The 18,317-nt window shown below is 41.4% G+C and overlaps 1 protein-coding gene across 1 annotated transcript; it reads left to right on the plus strand.

The window, feature by feature from the left end:
* Positions 1–1,286: 1,286 nt before the first annotated feature.
* TUSC1 (tumor suppressor candidate 1) lies at positions 1,287–5,407 on the plus strand. Its single transcript, XM_054032015.1, has one exon. It carries the CDS (start codon positions 1,325–1,327, stop codon positions 1,904–1,906), a length of 582 nt encoding a protein of 193 aa, XP_053887990.1. The 5' UTR covers positions 1,287–1,324; the 3' UTR covers positions 1,907–5,407.
* The last annotated feature ends 12,910 nt before the right edge of the window (positions 5,408–18,317 follow it).

Consider the following 18,317-nt stretch of genomic DNA (forward strand, 5'->3'; position numbering starts at 1 on the left):
TCTAAACACAAACAGTAAAACTGTTAAATTTTAGTGTCTATTTATTTCAGATTGGTCACCTATTTGCATTAAATTATTTTCACGCTCTCCGTCAGCCTCTCCTTTGGAGTTTATTACTGGAAATATTTGCTGTAAATTCATTTTTGCTGACCAGCAGATCTGGCAAAATTACTTTACAGCAATACTGAGATTACTTCCAGGCTACAGTGATTTTCAATTTTTTTAATAATGTTGTAAATAAGCACCTGCCTGTTATGGAAGGAACAGTTCTAAAAATTATTATTTACTGTTTTGTTGAGCACTTGATCTAAAATCCATTCAAATCAATGGGATTCCTTCCACTGACCTTGATGGGGCTTTAGCTAAGGCTCAAACAGTGCTCAGTGCTGTGCAGAGCATACAGTAACATATGGCCTCTATCACAAGGAGTTTACAATCTGACACTCCAATCCTGAACATATATACGCACATGTAATACTATATGCATATGAGTAATCCCAATGAACCCAGTAGGACTACACAGTCATAGAAAGTTACTTACGTGGATAAATGTTTGAAGGATTGAGGCCTAAGGCCCAGATCCTACTTGCATTTACATCTGCACTCCATGGAATTACATTGATTTGGGCTCTTCACAATAGGGACTTTTATTTCGTCTAGTGGGATTACTCATATAAATTAGTTTTTTTCACATGGCAGTCTTCGGTTAGAAAATTCCACTGACTTCAGTGGAACTATCCCTGGCAGTAAGCAGTACAAATATATTTAGTTGTCAGTTTAGATCTTCAGGTCTAGAGCCTGTACAGGATTTGGTTAATCCAGTATGATCGCTATGCTCAGTAGCATTTGTAGGATCAGGCCTTTATAGTGTAAGCCCTTTGGCACAGGGACTTTGTGTATGCTGTATAAAGTGGGGGCATATTGTTATCACTACATAAATAAATAATGATGAAATAGTAATCAGCAATTTGAATCTTTTTGTACTAATTTCGGAAAGGGTGGCTTGCTGGATCGCTTTGGTGCTTTGTATTTTCAGAGCAGGTGCCCTGACCTTCGCCAAATGATTTAGTGGGTGAATTCTGCTATTTTAAAAAGGGAGAGGTGCTCCCATGCGGCTCCTCCTGCACATCTGGCCCTGGAAGGGCAGGCACCAAAACAGCTGGCAGCCCCAGCTGTTCCACAGCTGTCACCACTTCCCCCTCCGCTCCAGCAGACTATAGCTCCGCCCTCTCGTTTGCATAACGCAGCGTCATCATTCAGCGTCTCTCTTCCGCGGCTGCGCCGAGGAGGCGGGCGGAGCCAGAGCAGCGAAGGCACAGCACGGATGAGGCGCATGCGCGGTGCTGGACGGCGCTGGAGCTGCGGGCCCGGCGCGGGCTCGCGGAGGGGCCGGGGGGCAGCCGTTGGCGGAGGCGAGGCGGCGTGCAGCTGGCGGGGCCTGGCGGGCGGCTCGCCGCAGCAGCTGGCGGAGCGATACGCGGACTTGGCCGCCAGCCACAGCGAGGCGGTGCGGGCCCGCGAGGAGCGGGAGCGCCAGAACGTGCGGCTGCGGGACGAGAACGCGCGGCTGCGGCTGGAGAACCGCCGGCTGAGGCGGGAGAACCGCAGCCTCTTCCGCCAGGCGCTGCTGGGGCCCGGCCCGGAGCCCGACGCGCCGCCCCGCCCAGGCGCCGCCCCCGAGCAGCAGCAGCAGCAGCAGGAGGAGGAAGCGGCGCTCGCGGCCCAGCTGCGGCGGCTGCAGGAGAGGCACCGCCGGGCCCTGCAGCAGCTGCGGCGCCGCCGAGCCCAGGACGGGCTGGAGGAGGACGGGGAGCTGGACGAGCTGCTGCGGGAGTTGGACGGGGAGCAGCAACAGCCCCCGGGGCAGCAGCCGCCGGAGAAGAAGAGCCTGGTGCCGCCCCTATAACCAGGGGGAGGCTGACGGGGCTCCGCAGTGGTTTGAGGACCCCCCCACAGCCAGGTCACTGGGGTGAGGAGCCCCTATCACTCTCTCCAGCCCCCCTTTGCTACCTGAGGCGGACCCAGCCGGCTGCACTCTGGGGCCGCCTCAGAGCGGGGCTCCTCTGCCCCACAGGTTTTTGGGGTCCCAGAAGTAGGCATGGGAGCTTTCTGCAGGAGAAGCCACAGCATCTGGAGAGTTGGCATCTGGAGGAGGCCCCAAGGAGCCCCACGCAGCAGGAGGGAAAGGGCCTCACAGCAGCAGGTGCCTCCTGCCCTTGGATGTTGAGGAGAAGTTTGTCCTAGAGGGAGAAATGGATTCCGGACTTTGCCGCCTCCTGGCATTGCCCTGTCTGCCTTCTCTGCTTTGATTTGGACCTGTGTGTCTAGTTATCTTTGTGCAGGAGTGAACAAATCTCATAGAGGCCATAATAGCCCTGTAGATGACCCAACAATGGCACACTTGTTAGCCTGCTACTAGTACCAATGTATATCAGTTTAAAAAAATGAAAAGTTTGTGTGCCAGATTTATTTTGACAGCACTTTAAATGATAGTTGATAATCCTCGGAATCCTTCTGAATTGATTGGATATCATCTGCAACTCCATTCTCTGTGTATCTTTGACTATTGATTTGTTCATCCTTGTCTGTTGCATAATTGGTCTAGACATGGCACTTCCAATTCATAAAACTACAGGTCATACTAAATAAATCCTTGACACACCAAAATGCTTCTACTAGATGTGATTTGTAATATGCAGTTGAATATAATATACACATTATTTGTTTTATACTGTAAATAGCTACTCTTCAAAGTTCTTAAATTTTGGTACTGAGGTTTTTTCAAAATTCTAAGAAACAAGCTACTCAATCTTTCTGTTTTAAGTAAAAACTATTTTTCACTTACATAACGGAAACTATTTTAGTTTCTATTTGCTGTCTGAAAGACCAACCTTGTAAACATATAAGAGTAACATTATTTGCATCGGTCGTCCCATTGCCTTTAGTAGGATTAATCAGATGAGGAAAGTTAGTGTTGGATGCCATGGTTTGTGGGATGGGTCCCTAAAACTTAATTACTAAACTTTTGACCAAGATAAAGTAGTATTTATATAACTTTTTTTTTAAAGAACAACAATAATAAAACACCCACACAACTTCAAACTTTGTTTGGAGTTAGATGTATTTATGGGAAAAGAGGAATACTTGTACCAACTTCACTATTATTGTTTTATATAATTGAGGTTTAAAATAGTCTGTGTCGCGTCCAGCATACAAATTTAATTATGATATAAAATGTACAGTATCATTTGTTAAACCAATATCAGTGCATAAAAAGCATTTTAATTTTTAGGGGAATATACCTGTTTAATGTGATAGGTCTAAAGAGCACCTCTGCTATGCAGTTCATCTTACTTAGTCTTTAATGGGAAATCTAGAATGTCAGTTTCTGAATGTCTTGTTTGCTCACTAGGTTGAAACTACCCTTACTAGCCATTTTAAATTGGCTAATAAAAGTATATTAGTGAACTACAATGGGTACAAAAAATCAGTGACCTGTCCAAATGTGTTTTCTATTTAAATAAAAGTTACTGTATTCTGACCATTCCCAATAAAGTAGATGTATAAACTGAAAATGAAAAGAGGGATTTAGAAAGAAAAATGCCCAAGCAACTTGTATGGTTTAGCAGAAGAATAGTATAATATAGGCTTACAGTACTTGAGTAGATGACCTTTTAAGGCCCCTTCCAGACCTGTGTTTCTATGATTCTGTGAGCATGTATTGTTGCAATATAATGGTGGAAAACATCTGAACACAGATTTTATTTCTTAAGACAAAATATTGCTGTAGGCATTAGGGCCCTGATTCCATGATTTCATTCAGTGCTCTACAGTTTATTCATAGCATGTTCCATTTTGAAGACAGTCAATCAAATCAGATATTGCAGCTTGTAGATGTCAGATACAGTGAGGGCAGTTAATTATTGCCTTAAAGGAAGGTATTTAAATATGAAAGATAAGTTTATATAGCTGATGCATACTTTTTAAGAGATTTAATGGATAAACAAAGTGAACTCAAACAGAAGGATCATTGGTTCTAAAATGTAATATGTATGTCTGGCCTGCAGCTTAGAAAGCTCAAACAAAATTCACCCAGGAGCTTCTGTTCTAGTGGGACTCCGATTCATACTAGCGGTCTGCTGAAATATGTAAGTCTTTCAAGCATTATTTAACATTGGTACTCTCAAAGGTCAAATTTTTAGTTGGTATAAATTGTTATTGACTTCAGGTCAGTTATGATAGTTTACACTAGCTAAGGATCTACCCCTGTGGTTTTTGTTTGTTTTTGTTTTGTCTCTTGCTATTAGAACACTTTGGCTGAAGATTGATGAAAAGATGACTGCTGTTGGATTACCAGGATCACTAAGAGCTGCAAGAGCAGGCCCTTAACAATTTTCAATATTAAAATTATCCTTTAATACCATAGCAACAGTAACTTGTTTCTGGCTCTAGTGCGATATAATGTACATTAAAATCCTTGTGGTCATCACAGGTACAAGAAAAATTTTGATAATGTTTTTCATGTTAGAACTCACAGCATCAAGACTAAGGTGATGGGAAGGAATGTTAGTTTTATAGAATACCTAACCTTCCCTCTTTCTAAACTTGCTTGGTCTTTCTGTTTTGATCCTCTTAGTCCTATATCTCTGGTTCTGCTCTCACTCTCAGTAATTCAGACTTTAGATGTCTACTCAGGACCAGAAATCATAGTTGTCTTAGACCTTACATCTTTTACTTAATTAGACTTAAACATGGGAGTTGATCTACCACTGTCTCCAGAGCGTTCCCAGTGTTCATCCTTCTTTTGATCTACTTGCTGTGGAATCCTTAGTTGTCTTTTATTGCGCCTGGCGTTGGCTATTGCACTTCCACATTTATGTTCTTGTTGAATACCTGCTCTTTTACTAAGTATTTTTTTTGGGGGGGTGGAGGGGGAGGAGTTGCAGAATGTGGTCTCCAAACTATTTTCTGTAAATAAAGCTGTACCACCCCCATTTTCTCCTCATCTTCACTAATTTATTTTTCATACAATTAAAAATTGCCCTCCTGGTTTTCAAAACTTGATTATATATCCTTCTAGTTTCCTTTCCTCCATGCCTCCCTCAAGTATTTGGCGGGGAAAGTTGCTTACTCATTTTGGTTGCCATAATAATCTGTAACTCCCTGAATCAGTGAATCACTTCCCTCTTTTTAAATCCCTCTTTAGAACAAAACGCACACGCTGTTTTTGTTTTGTTTTGTTTTGTTTTTTGGCTGCCTTATGATTCACACCTTGTATTTTGTAGTACCATGTATGAAGAAGTTAGAGGAAAATCAGACTTCTATAATCGTAGGGATTTTTCCCATACTTATTTAGGCGTCTTCCTGTTTCTCTATAAATATTGATCAGAATAAATAATGAACTTGATTATTCTAGCTAAATGATAACTTTATTAAAACATGCATTCTACAAAACTTGAAAGACAAATTAGGGTATTTTAACTCATTTGTTGAAATATCCCACTCCATTTGGAAAAATGAAAACCTTTAGATCTGGGTGTAGATTTGCCATCTCCCATCGTAACTAATGAAAAAAATGTCTCTTGTTTCTTACATGAACATTTAGCCTTCTTATCTGTGGACTGTTCATTAGCCATCTCTCTTGTGGCCCCTCTTCATTTCTCTAGCCTCACACCCCAAAAAATTAAGTGGATGATTCAGCAGAAGCTATATCCATACCTATATTAAAATCATTTTTGGATGTGTGTGTGTGTGTGATGGCAATTACTTTAAAACACATGCATATGAATAGAATATCTCAAGTGTTGGTGCCATAGTTAATATACATTCTACGACTCTTCTGAGACCTAATTTAAGTTTTATTAAATATTGCTTTCTGAAGGAGCCTTTGTCCGCTACACTCATCTCCTTGAATATGTTAAGGCTTTGGGGTGCTTTAACTTGCCCACAGAGTATAATGAAATAAATTAAATGTCTTTGTGATAAACTAAAGCAGTTTAGATTAGATTAGTTCACCTACCCTCCTATGAAAGCAGTCATCTGTTACTCTTCCCTTTTCACAGTCTCCACTCCTGTATCAATTTATTTGTACTTACAAATTAATGGTGTAACTAGGAAGTAAGCTATATGGAAAGTCACTGTTCAAACCAGACTGCTGAAAGTGGTGGTTTAAAATTAAAATATGGGCTTGGAGCTTTGTGAGTTGCGATAAAGTAATTGTGTGCCTATACAGTTACTATATTCTACTGCTCCCTATGAATCTCCTTTGCCAAAAAATCAGACCTTGTTCGAATGTAAAATAGTAATATGCCAAAATTAAACCTTTTGTTTAAATTTTTGCTACTAATGTTTCTCCTTGACCAGTTCTGCTGAATCCCTTGCTCGTTGTTCTGCCTACCAGCTTCATGCATACCAGAGCAGGACTGAAATAGAATAGTAGAAGATAAAAAACTAGGAGAGTGATGAGAGGCTGTAGAGAGATTGTTGGAGGAGTGACTATGCAGGAGGAGGAAGGGGTCAGTGACACAGCACAAAATAGGTAGCGTGAGCAGTAAGGGAGAGAGCATAGTTTAGGTGCATAGCTCAGAAAAAGAACATAAACTTAAATGGGAAAAAGTGTCAGACTAGCATCACTGGGAAAAAGTACTTTGGCATGTGTAACACAGGTGTGGCATGCAGTGACTGCAAGCTCCTGAAGGAAAATCCATTACAGCAAGAGCATAGTTGAGTCTTCATACCTATGTAGGATGAAATCCACAAAAGTTCTTAAGTGTCTAAACCTTGGATGTAGGCACCTAAATCCTGTTTTGGCTCTACTGTGATCCATAAAACTCTTGCCAATCCTTTAAGCACCAAATGAGTTTAGGTGCCTAAATTTTTTCAGGGTAAAAATTTCATATACACCTATGTTTCAGTCTTTGGGTATGCACACTGCTGCCTTCCTCTAGTCTTCCTGGGTACCTATCTTCCACTAAGCCCTAAAGCAAGCCACAAACGAGGGGAAGTTAGGCATTTGGTGTGTTTTCAGGGTGCCTACTAAATTGGGTCCCATTCAAAATACAGCTGGAGAAGGAGCAGACCACCTTATAACTTATAGCCGAGAGGTGAGAGCACTCCCCTGGGACGTGGAAGACCCAGTCAATTCCCCCTATTTCTGCCAGCAGACAAAAGAGAGGGTTTGAACGGGGTGTCCTACCTCTCAGGAGAGTTCTCTAGCTACTGAGCTATGGGATGTTTTGCTGTGGTGCTCCCTCAGTTTCTCCTGTTGAAGCTCTTGTGGAAAATTATGAAAGAGCAGGGGGACTGGACCCAAAGTCTCCCACCTCCCAGGTGCATGCCCTAACCACAGGGCAACAGAGTAATTCCCATTCTCTCTGGTCCAATGACTAAATATCCACAGTGGAAATATTCACACTTGCATCTGAAGAAGTGAGGTTCTTACCCACGAAAGCTTATGCTCCCAATACTTCTGTTAGTCTTAAAGGTGCCACAGGACCCTCTGTTGCTTTTTACAGATTCAGACTAACACGGCTACCCCTTTGATACAGTGGAACAGTCATTGGGCTTGATGCTCGGCATTACAATGCCTAAGTCCTTTTGTGGATCCCATCCCTAGTCCCTAGCATTGTCTGAGACTATTAGCAATAGCATTCATTAGGACCAATTACTTCAGATGAAATTTGTGTGGATAGCAGGCTTAGCAGCTCTCCTACAAGTGCTGTAGACCGTGAGTGGGTAGGACCTTTTTTTAATGACCACATGTGGGCAGGACCTCTGTTTTGCATCCTTTCTGAAACTTGGCACCTATTTTAGCACAGTGCTTCCTGACCCCATGCTCTGTAGCATTATTTCAGTATTAACCTGAAAAGAAAGTACTGCAATCAATGGCATTTTTACAGCTCCTAGGTGTTCCTTGAAGATCTCACATCCAAGTGCTTGACCTAGCCTGCCATTGATGAGGTTGTAAGCACTGAGTAGATCATAGGCCGGGTGATATAGCTGCAAAGCATATTATATATCATGCCTGATATATTAGTGGTCATGATTGTTACTAATAATGGTTACTTATGAAAATTATAGAGATAATAGTTCACTGAGGTAATACAGCTGGTGTGCCTGTACATTAATTGCAAAAATTTAGATACACCTCTATTCCAATTAACTCTAGAACCTTCCCTCAGCTTCAGTCACAACCATGCCTGTATGTGTTCAGTAACTCTTTATCCCTGTGTGAGGCAGTCAGAACAGTCTCTTTTATTAATAAAGAAGCTGAAGTGGGAACCGTGACGTGGTCCCAGTTTTAGTTTGGTAAAGGCTCAGGGCCAGATCCACAAAGGGACTTGGGCATTGCAATGCTGAATGTAGCATTGCCTAACTTTTAGGCACCCAGCGGAATCCATAAACCCTGCATTAGTTTCTAAGCTCCTTATACAATGTGTGGAGAGAGAGAGCGAGAGAGAGAGAGGCACTTGAGAATGGGATCCACAAATCCAGCATGTTAGGAACGGAGCTACCTAAGCTAGTCAATAGCAGATGCTGAAGAGAGGGGTGTGTCCTAAGTCATGCCTCTCTCACAGAGTTTGGTGCCTAACTCCAGGCAGGAGGGACCCATAGCTGGAAACCCTTCTGGAGTCAGGCACTGTAGGCACCTAGTGGTGTACCTACCTACACACAAAATAGGAGAGTGTGTTTGTAGAGGAGGAGGTCTCCTGAACACCTTTAGCCTAGTGGTTAGGGTATTCACCTGGGGATATGGGAGACCTGGCTGAGTTCTCCCTCTTCCTGATGAGAGAATGGATTTGAACAGCGATCCTTTACCCCCAGACTATAGAGTCATTCTCACTCTCTGTCTGGACCAATGTATATTTAATTATTTTTACAAAGTGGAATGGCTTCAACGGGAGAGACTGAGGGAGACCCACACAGAATATCCCATAGTCCAGTGGTTGGGCACCCCTGTGAGAGGGGAACCCTTGTTGAATTCCCTGTCTGTCATCAGGCAGAGAAGGGAATTAAACCAAGGTCTTTCACATCCTAAGAGAGTCCCCTAACCACTCGGTTAAACAGGATAATTGGGCTTTCTGGCCATTTTGTGTGCTCAGAACACACTTGCCCAATTAGCCCCACAGGCAAAATAGCCTGTCGTTACCTGATTTGAGGATCCTGCCGGAGCTTAGGTGTGAGAGAAATGTCTAGCCATATTCCTGACCAATGTGCTTGCCTACAGGCAGAAACTTAGGCAGTTAGAGAACTGTATAATGAAAAATTTGGTGATGAGTGAGTTTAGGCACCTGCAAAGTTAGGCAGCAGCTAAATGAGGGTTTTTGTGGCTTGCAGTGGGATTTAGACATGGAAGTCCCTTGTGGATCTGAGCCTCATTGACTTTTAATGAAATTTAGTCTCCTAAGTGCCTAAATCACTTCTGAAAATGAGACTTGGACACCTAAGTCACTTAGGCCCAAATCCTCAAAAGTATTTATGCATCTAACTCCCATTGAAATCAATGGGAGTTAGGCTCCTAAATTAAATACTTCTGAGGATCTGGGCCTTCGATCTTGCAACCCTGAGCAGAGCAGCACCTAAATATCTTTAAAGTCTGGGTCTAACTCACCAAGCTTGGCAAGATCTGGGCATTAGGTAGTTTATCACCGGGATCATTGTAGGTGCAAAATGTCAGCATTTGTGTATCTAAACTTATTTTGCTGAAGTTGTGAACATTCACCCTATTCCAGATTTGTTAATTTTCACAAAAGATTTTTTTTCTTTTTGCCTTGTCATCCTACTAGTTCTCCCCTGATGACTATAGAATCTTCCAGGAAAACTCCTGGTAGACAAGAGCTATAGTTCCCTTTCCTCCTCCTTATTCATTTACATTGCAATAAGGGAAAAGGCAGAAAAAAAAAGCAGAAATAAAATGCCAGTAATAGTTGAATCACATATGGTACCGATCATTATTATCATCATCCTCTCTATTTTTGGTGTTGCCTCCTTGCTGTTTTGAAGAAGCAGCATGGATGTAGAGGTGAGGAAATTGATACAGAAATTGACATCCTAACCTGTGTGGGTGAAACCTGGACAATGGGGGATGGACTAGAGAAGAGGAGGAGTTACTAGGCCAGCAGTCTGACTGGCATGCTTGGAAAACCAATCACACCCTGTAGACACTGGGACTGTTCAGGTACTCACAGCAAATCTACCCCAGCCCATTATTTGGGGAGGAGATAGGGGAGTTGGCTTCTAGCAGCAGAAAGAGTTGTAACCCTCGGTTGTTTTCCCAGGGTAGGAGAGAGAGTTCCTTTTTAATTCTCAGAAGAGTCTAGCTACCCTCACCTTCACAAGAGGTGTCTCTCTTCTCTTTAACCACCCCCACCTGCCTCCAAAATGGCTACTGGAGACAAGTAGTAAAGAGAAGCCAGCCTGTCAGGTCCCCCTTCTCCCCAGTCAAGGGGCCAAAAACAGTAGAAAGAAAGGCAAGCAAACAAGTCTGGATTGGGAAGTATTTCTTGAACGCCACTATCCAATGAGAGAGGTCTGACTGCTAGTTTCATCTATTAGGCTTCCCCTAGGCTGGAAGCCAAGGGCTTGAGCAACCCAGAGACCTGCTTCATGTGGAAAATCTTCCTGCCTTGCAGGGGGACAACACAACAGTGAGTACTGCTTAACTCCTGTTCAGATAGACAGGAAGGATTCTGGGGCAAATGAAGACCTAGTCTTAGTGTGCACATTCATGTGAAAGCTCACATGGTGCCCGGGGGGTGCTATCATCACCAGGCACCTAAGCAACAGTAGACTAACACGGCTACCCCTCTGATAGTTATTCCATTGTGTATTGTAAATGTAATCTTTCTTTGGTCAGTCCTAGAGAGCTTCAGCATAAGAGTAAGGCTGGTCCAGTGATTAGAGCTCTAGCTGAGGACTTGGGAGTCCTGGGTTCAAGTCCCTTCTCTGCCACAGACTTCCTGCGTGACTGGATACATCACATAGCCTCTCAATTCCCCATCTGTAATACAAGGATAATAGTATCTTCCCTATTTCACAAGGTTGGGTTGGTAAATACCTTAAAGATTGTGAGATATTAGGGTAATGGGGCTTCACATCATAATACCTAACTCTTATATAGTGCTTTTCATTACTAGATCTCAAAGTACTTTACAAAGGAGTTCAATATCAGTTATCTCCATTTTACAGATGGGTGAACCGTGGTACAGGGAGGTGAAGGATTTGCCTAAACTGATCCAGCAGTCCAGCCGAATAGGGAACAGAACCTAGGTCTCCTGAGTTCTAGTCAAGTGCTCAATCTGCTAGGTAATACTATACACAAGAGAGAACAGCCCACACAGATGATCCAAAACCTGTATATAGGCCTTGGGATTGCTCTGATTTTACTTGTATGCTGTTTGAGTGATTGAGTGCCTATTTAGTTGTAAAAGGAAAAATAGGATTATCTGAAGGAGTATCTGATTATTGTTGTGGGGTTAACTTATTCATTGGTGCATCTGTTCTCCAGCCTTCTCCTTTAATCCTTATTCTTGGACTGAAGGGTCTCCAGTTTGAGTGCCTGTGTTGATTGGACCTGTGGACATATGGAATAGAGAGGGAGAGCTGGTTTCTCAGGTGACCAAGCCTTTACCTTCAAGGGCCTTGTGGTTAAAACCAACACCTTGATCTCCTTAGTATGATTAGTAATTAGTATCCTTAATATCACTATTACTGCATCACCAAGCACATCACCTCTAAGTAAGCACCTGCCAGGTGAAGAGGAAAGATAACCTACATCACGTGAGTCTCTCCAGCAGAAAGCAAATGTGAAAATCATCCAACTGCTGTCCGTAAGTTGAAAATTAGAACAAAGGGTGACCATTGAGATCTGGGCTCAAACCACCACACGTTCATCTAATGGACCCACAACCATTCTCCTTTGTAACAAGATGAGGCACAGTCTCATAGCTACTGTCTCAATATTCTATTTTCAGTGTGAACATTTAAGTCACTAATATTTCTGAAATTAACTAACTGCTAAGAAGTGCATTCTGCAGTTCCTTAATGCACACTCTGTTCAAGCACTTTTCTAAACGCTTGCTAGCTCCTCTTCTGAAATAAAGGTACATAAATAATATAGTCCTACCTGTTTTTCACCGCTCCAGCAGAGGCTCTCTCATTCATTAACTGTCAACGGATGGTACACCCTTTGACTTTACACTAGTACTGCATCTGACAGGATGTGACATTAATCCAACAATGTTCTTCAGAAAAATAAAAGCAAAAACGACATGGCAGTTGCTCTTAGACCCTCACTTCCGAGTCAGACATCTTCCAGCTGAAACAATGGAAAAAGAATATTTTGTTTCTGCACCCACTGTAATCACCATGAAAACTTCTGAGATTCTGGGTCATTTTGCACAAGTAAAGATTTTCTGTCTTGCTACATGCAATCTTGACCATGCTTCTTTGTGTACATGCAGTACAAAAGTCTTCAATTTCATGGCCATATACTACTACTCAAATAAAACAGTACAAGGTCACGATCTTGCAACTGATTGCACATAAGGGTGCACCTGTGCAGTCAGCTGCAGAATTGGGGTTTAACATCAGACTCTTTTTTTCCCTACAACCTTAGATATCCATGTGTAGCATCTTGTAACATCTTTGAAATTATTGCTTGTGTGTGCTATATTCAATGATGTAAGTGTCTAGTATCTCTTGACTTAGACCTTTAATATGGTAAGATCCCTTATTTCTAAGCCATGTATTTTAATAGTTTAGTCAGGAACTGTGTATTGTGAAAGTTCTTTTTTAACCAGCAACACGGCTTTCTTTAGGTGCAATTCAGGAGATGAGGTAGTTAATTACAAAGCTAACTTAGCTACATACACATGGACACAAAGCCTTCCTTAGGTGCAGTTTGCTTTGTAGTTAACTTGCTTGTAAACTTAAGTGGTGCTCATATGCTGGAAATTTTTTACTGTTTTACTGTGAGAAAGATGAGCAGAATTCGGTCCTTGTAGAGTAACAATCTACTACTGATGTTGTGTGTCCGCTGGACAATGGTTGTTACTAAAATTAATTTTGTCTGCCCAGGAACTGGTGACAAGATGAGTGAGAAAATTGTGTGTGCAGCACTCAATTTAAGTCTCATAAAGATGGGAATTATAAGCAAGTGCTGTTTCTTAGCGTCTGGGGAAGTGTTGGTGTGCTAGATCAGTAAATGGAGACGAGGGGATCCAGATAATATGGTGTAAGTAACAAATTTTTATGCTAGGTTTCAGTTTTCGATTAACCATCAAAATGGTGAAATAAAATACTCAAAGCACTCTACAAATATTGCATCAGGCTATTTTTATTTCTCAGATTGTCTGCATTTCATTTCCTGAACTCATAACCTGTAACCAGCTGTAAAATTGTTATGCATAGCTACAGAGCTTCTCCAGAAGGACATTTCTCAGTCTGCTGCTGACTGTGTATATTTTTTAAAATGTTGATTGCTGAAAAGAAACTTTCCTAACCTCTCTTGACCCAAATATATTGAAGGTTTATTGCCTTTATAGGTACAGTAAGATTCTTCTACAATATCCCCAAGACAGCTCTGGTGAGCCCTGTCTTATTTTAGAGCTTCAAACTTATAGATGTCTTTAAGATTAACTGTCTGTAGTTATCCCACTTGCTAAAGAACTTAAACCAATCTTTACATGGTGAACAGGACTGAGTAATATCTGTGCAATACCAGCCAGGAATCAATTAATCTACTTTGTCAGCATGGGAATATTTTTTTTTTAGCAAAGCTCCGATATTTGTTTATTTAAAACACAGTTGTATTTAGTGTTCAGAGATGTGTGGGACTAATTGTTGGACTTAGGCCTGATATTTGGATACAAATGTTGAATATGAGCACTGCACAACAGAATTTTTGGGTCAGCTTGTGTAACTCCAGTCACTTGCATGGAATTTCACTGCTGTAAATTAGGAATAAGTGAGAGAATGAGACCCATATTTCAAAATGCTTCCTATGCTCCCCTTGATCTTGGTCAGTGTCCTTGAAGCACCCAGGGCCACCCATTAGTGGGGAAATGGTTCCGCTCTTCTGTTCTGCCTGAATGCCCACCTGGCAACTTTCTTGCCAGTTTTGGCCTCCCTTCAGGTCTAAAAGATAAGCATATTCCTTCCTCTTAGGGACATCCAGGAACTACGCTCTCACTGGAGTTGTGCTCTTCTTCCTTCCATTCCAAAGGGCCATTCTAGCAGCCATAGATCACAGGAGTAGCCCATGTTCCCTGAGTGTTGGATCTAGGAGAGGGATGATGTAGAGCCACTGTAGACTTGATCCTTCAATGTGCTGTGCATGGGCAGATTCCTGAGTATGCTTGGAGCCCCTCTAGAGTCACTGGGACCCTGAGCAAGCACAGGGATCTGACAAAGCGGCGTCAATTGCAGGGTCTGGGCATAAACCAGGTCTGTGTGACATAAGTGGTATTCTCCAGCAGCAGCGTAAGGCGGTTTTCCACTGCTGGAGCAGTACAAATCAGCTAGATTGTAGTAGAGGATTTGGCTCTGTAGCTCCATTGGCTTAAGGAATTACAAATTTCAAAGTGTTCCGATTTGGGAAACAAAAGGGAATAGACATTCAGTTTGTTAATGTGCTAATAAACTGGAGGACTTCAAAGGTAAAGTTATGTGGGCACATGTGGCCATTCATGAACTGACACTGCTACATTCTGACTGAATCTGATTTGTCACTTTTCAAGGTGATAAGGAAAGCATTTGGTGGCTTTATTTGACAGCCTTCATTGTTCAAACCTGTCAAAAAAAAAAATTCTGCCCATGACTGATTTGATAATTAGAAATGATGATGGTTATTATATTTTTTTGTGTTAAATAATGGCCACTCTCCTCCCCCTTTTATTTTTATTCAGATTTAAAATTTTCTGACATGGTAGGTCTGAGATTTTAAACTGAACACAACAGAACAATTAAAATTAGATGCACATAGTGGTGGAAAATTACCATTTTCATTGATGCTAAGGTGAGATAGTTTGCAGAGCTATTTCATAAAAGGTCTTGGGAGTACCATCATGTTGTTTATCCTCCACAAGTCCTCATGTATTTTTGCTAACTCATTAGTTTGAAAGAAGTACTTGATGAGACCCAAGTGTTCAAAGGAAAGTACCAGTAGATAACGATTGAAGAAGGAATCTTTGATTCATAGGATAAACTAGGAGTGGGAGCTACTGTAGGGCTAAGAGGTAAAAGGTTGTTCCTTAATAGTGATTGGGAAGATTTTGGGGAATTTTTTTTTTTTAAGTTTAAACACCACAAACTCTTTTATTTTGTTTTGAGGAGAGTAGGTTTGTAATAAGTAGCGTTTGCTTATATTACCAAACTCAAGAATTTCAGAGTTGGTGGGTAGGTTTTAGCCTTCCAACTCCCAATTAAATCCACAACAGTCATGAAGTCTTTTCTGCTCCCCATCACTCCTGTGTAGTGCATTGAAGATATAACTGAGCTTTGCACTAGGTCATAACGAATGTACATATCTCTAGGCTGTCCGAATTCCATGCTCTCCAACTGCAGTATTTGCAAAAGAGTTCATGTAACATACACAGCATGTTAGAGGTCCGGATCCAAAATTTGTCTGAAGTCAGTGTGAGTCTTTCCATTTACTTTAATGAGCTTAGATCAAGCTGGGAATTGTACTTTGTAGACCCGCCAATCCCAGCATTAGGTGGCTGAAGATACCACTTATAGTTTGAATTGCTAAGCAAACACCCAGTCTTTCCTTTAAAAACTTAACACCTCTGCTTTAGCTCTGAAGGGCTAACAGAAGTAAACTATAGTTATCAGAAATGAATCAGAATACACAGATCTATTGAGTGAGAAGGTATCTTCTTTACATAACCATTTTTCAGAGTAGGACTGCAGTTTGAGGGGAACACTCTTACAGGTAGAAAAAAAAAATTAAGTGGAGTGAAACTGTTGAGTTACACTGAGCCAAAGCAGTACTTTCCTTTCACTTCATTGTAAACTGAGTTTCACAATCACCTGGTTCCACTGGCTATTGTTTTAACAGCTGTACCCTTGGAAACTCAGTACTCAAATTTTGAGTATCCGAGAACAGACATGACAGCTTGGTAATAGAGGGAGGAAAATGAAAACAAATGATTAGGCCAAATCCTGAAGTTGTTATTCAGGCAAAACACTCATTGTCTTCGGTGGGAGTTTCACTTGAGTTTTCACTTGCCATTATGTGCTTGCACTTGATGGCCCAACTTCTGTCTAAAGTATGAGTTTTAAACCAAAATCAGCAAGGAAGAGAAGGCAATATTGATTCCACACAGGAGGGCCAAGAAAAAGCTAAATGACAAAATTGTCTCCTGATAGTGACAAGTGTTTTATTTATGTGTGTATTTGACGGTAACACCTTTGTGTAAAGGTCACTTTCATTAACCTTAGACATGCACTATCCAGTCTCAAAAGGCATGCTGTTTACAATTTTCCCTCATCCTATGCAAAGCTAAACAACCATGAGTGTAAGGCTAATATATGGTAAGTGCCTGAGGCACATTCCAATTAAGTATTAAAGTAGGTTAGGTTGGAAAATTTCCAAAACATTTAGTGAATATCACTTTCAGTCATTTTCATTTAAAATTAATAGCAAGTATTTAAAAATAAATAGACCTGGGGACTAGGGATATAGATCACGGAGCTTCAAGATGGTCACTTGCTTTTACAGAGCAAGGAGTCTGGTGAAATACAACCCTGGGGTATGTTCTGCTCTCAAACACTGTAGTGTGTGTGTGTGTGTGTGTGTAGGGCAAGGATACGGGGAGGGAGATTGTCAAGAGTGATCCTAATACGGTCATGGTGATGGATGTTGATGTGTATTTACTGATGTGTAGGGCCTGAGCCTGTGAGGTACTGAGCACTGTCAAATCCTACAGAGGAAATGATATCTGAAGTCCCTCAGCACTTTCCAATTCCACGTAGCTCAGTTGGCACTGAGGATGCTCAGCAGTATGTCGGATCAGGCTCAGAGAGAAATAATAAAGATGGACTAAAGGGGCTGGGGAGAAAGAGGAAAGAAAATTTACAACACAGTAACCATTCTCATTTTTGAGAGACCTTAACCACAGTAGGTATATGTGTGTTCAGTGATGTATGGCTACACAGAAATGAGTGATATCAGAACCAGATAGACTAGAGAGTGAGGAAGGTAACTGAAAACACAAAAGTTAATGGGATACTGGCTCTGCTTTATTTTCTTTCAATTTTCTTTCTTATGCCTTCTGCCCATATTCATGCTTTATGTCTGCCATTTTCCCAAACTACAGGCATGGAGGCTGGAACTTTGCCCTGTGCAGAAGATCCATGTGAGACTTATGAACCATCTAAATCTCATGTCCTATTTCGAGGTGTTTAGTGATGTATATATCGAGTGTGGCTCCTCTTCCCACAAATGAGGATCATCCACACAGTATATAAAGGGTGGGATCTTCAAAAAATTCCTACAGGAAGTAGGCAACAACTTCCAATTTACTCTCAATGACAGTTGGGCACCCAACTGTCTGAGGTGCCTGATCCCCTGATTATTTTTTTATTTTATTTTATTTTTATTTTATTTTTTTAAAATCTCACCCACCGAGTCTACTGCTTGGAATACAAAGATTTTCTTTTACAAAGGTAAAAATAATAACCATTCCTGTGTAGAAAATGTATTGGTGAAAATCCAGAGAATAAAATAAAGACTATATTGACAATCAGTTCTAACACAGAAAAAAGACTAAACACAACCACTGAATTCCAATACATAGGTATGCTATGTAGACATCTAAAGGTAGAGATAATCATTGGTACATCTTATCCAGGGCCCTGGCACTTGAAAAAGGGGATTCAGTATGCTGGTATTGTTAACAGGTGACCATTCCTCCTTGGAAAAGCTGATTAACTTGTCCTTAATTATAGTCACATATGTATGGATAGTTTTTACCCACATAAATCCATGGCTGTGTGCTTAGGGCCTAATCCTGCAAAGACTCATGCTAGTAACTATTTGCAAGATCAGGGCCTTAATATCTAAGGGCTTTGTCCAATGCTTATTGAAGTCAGTAGTAGTCTTTCTATTGTCTTCTCTGGGTGTTGGATTGGGCCCTAAAATCTTTGTTCTTTATTATATTTGTAGGAAGGTTTGCACGTTACAATAATCTGTAGCTTAACTGTCAAATGTCTATCAAGTTAAAAATCCTTAGTATGCATGTTTGAAAATGTCTTCTGTAGCTGTTTTAAACCTTTGTAGGATTTCTTTGTTAATGGACTGTTTGCCACTAAAG

The sequence above is a fragment of the Malaclemys terrapin genome, chromosome 6 (genome assembly GCF_027887155.1).
Source record: "Malaclemys terrapin pileata isolate rMalTer1 chromosome 6, rMalTer1.hap1, whole genome shotgun sequence".
NCBI classification, from domain to species: domain Eukaryota; kingdom Metazoa; phylum Chordata; order Testudines; family Emydidae; genus Malaclemys; species Malaclemys terrapin.

Coding starts and splice junctions, on each gene's coding strand:
- TUSC1 (XM_054032015.1), top strand. CDS start 1,325: ATGAGGCGCATGCGCGGTGCTGGACGGCGCTGGAGCTGCGGGCCCGGC.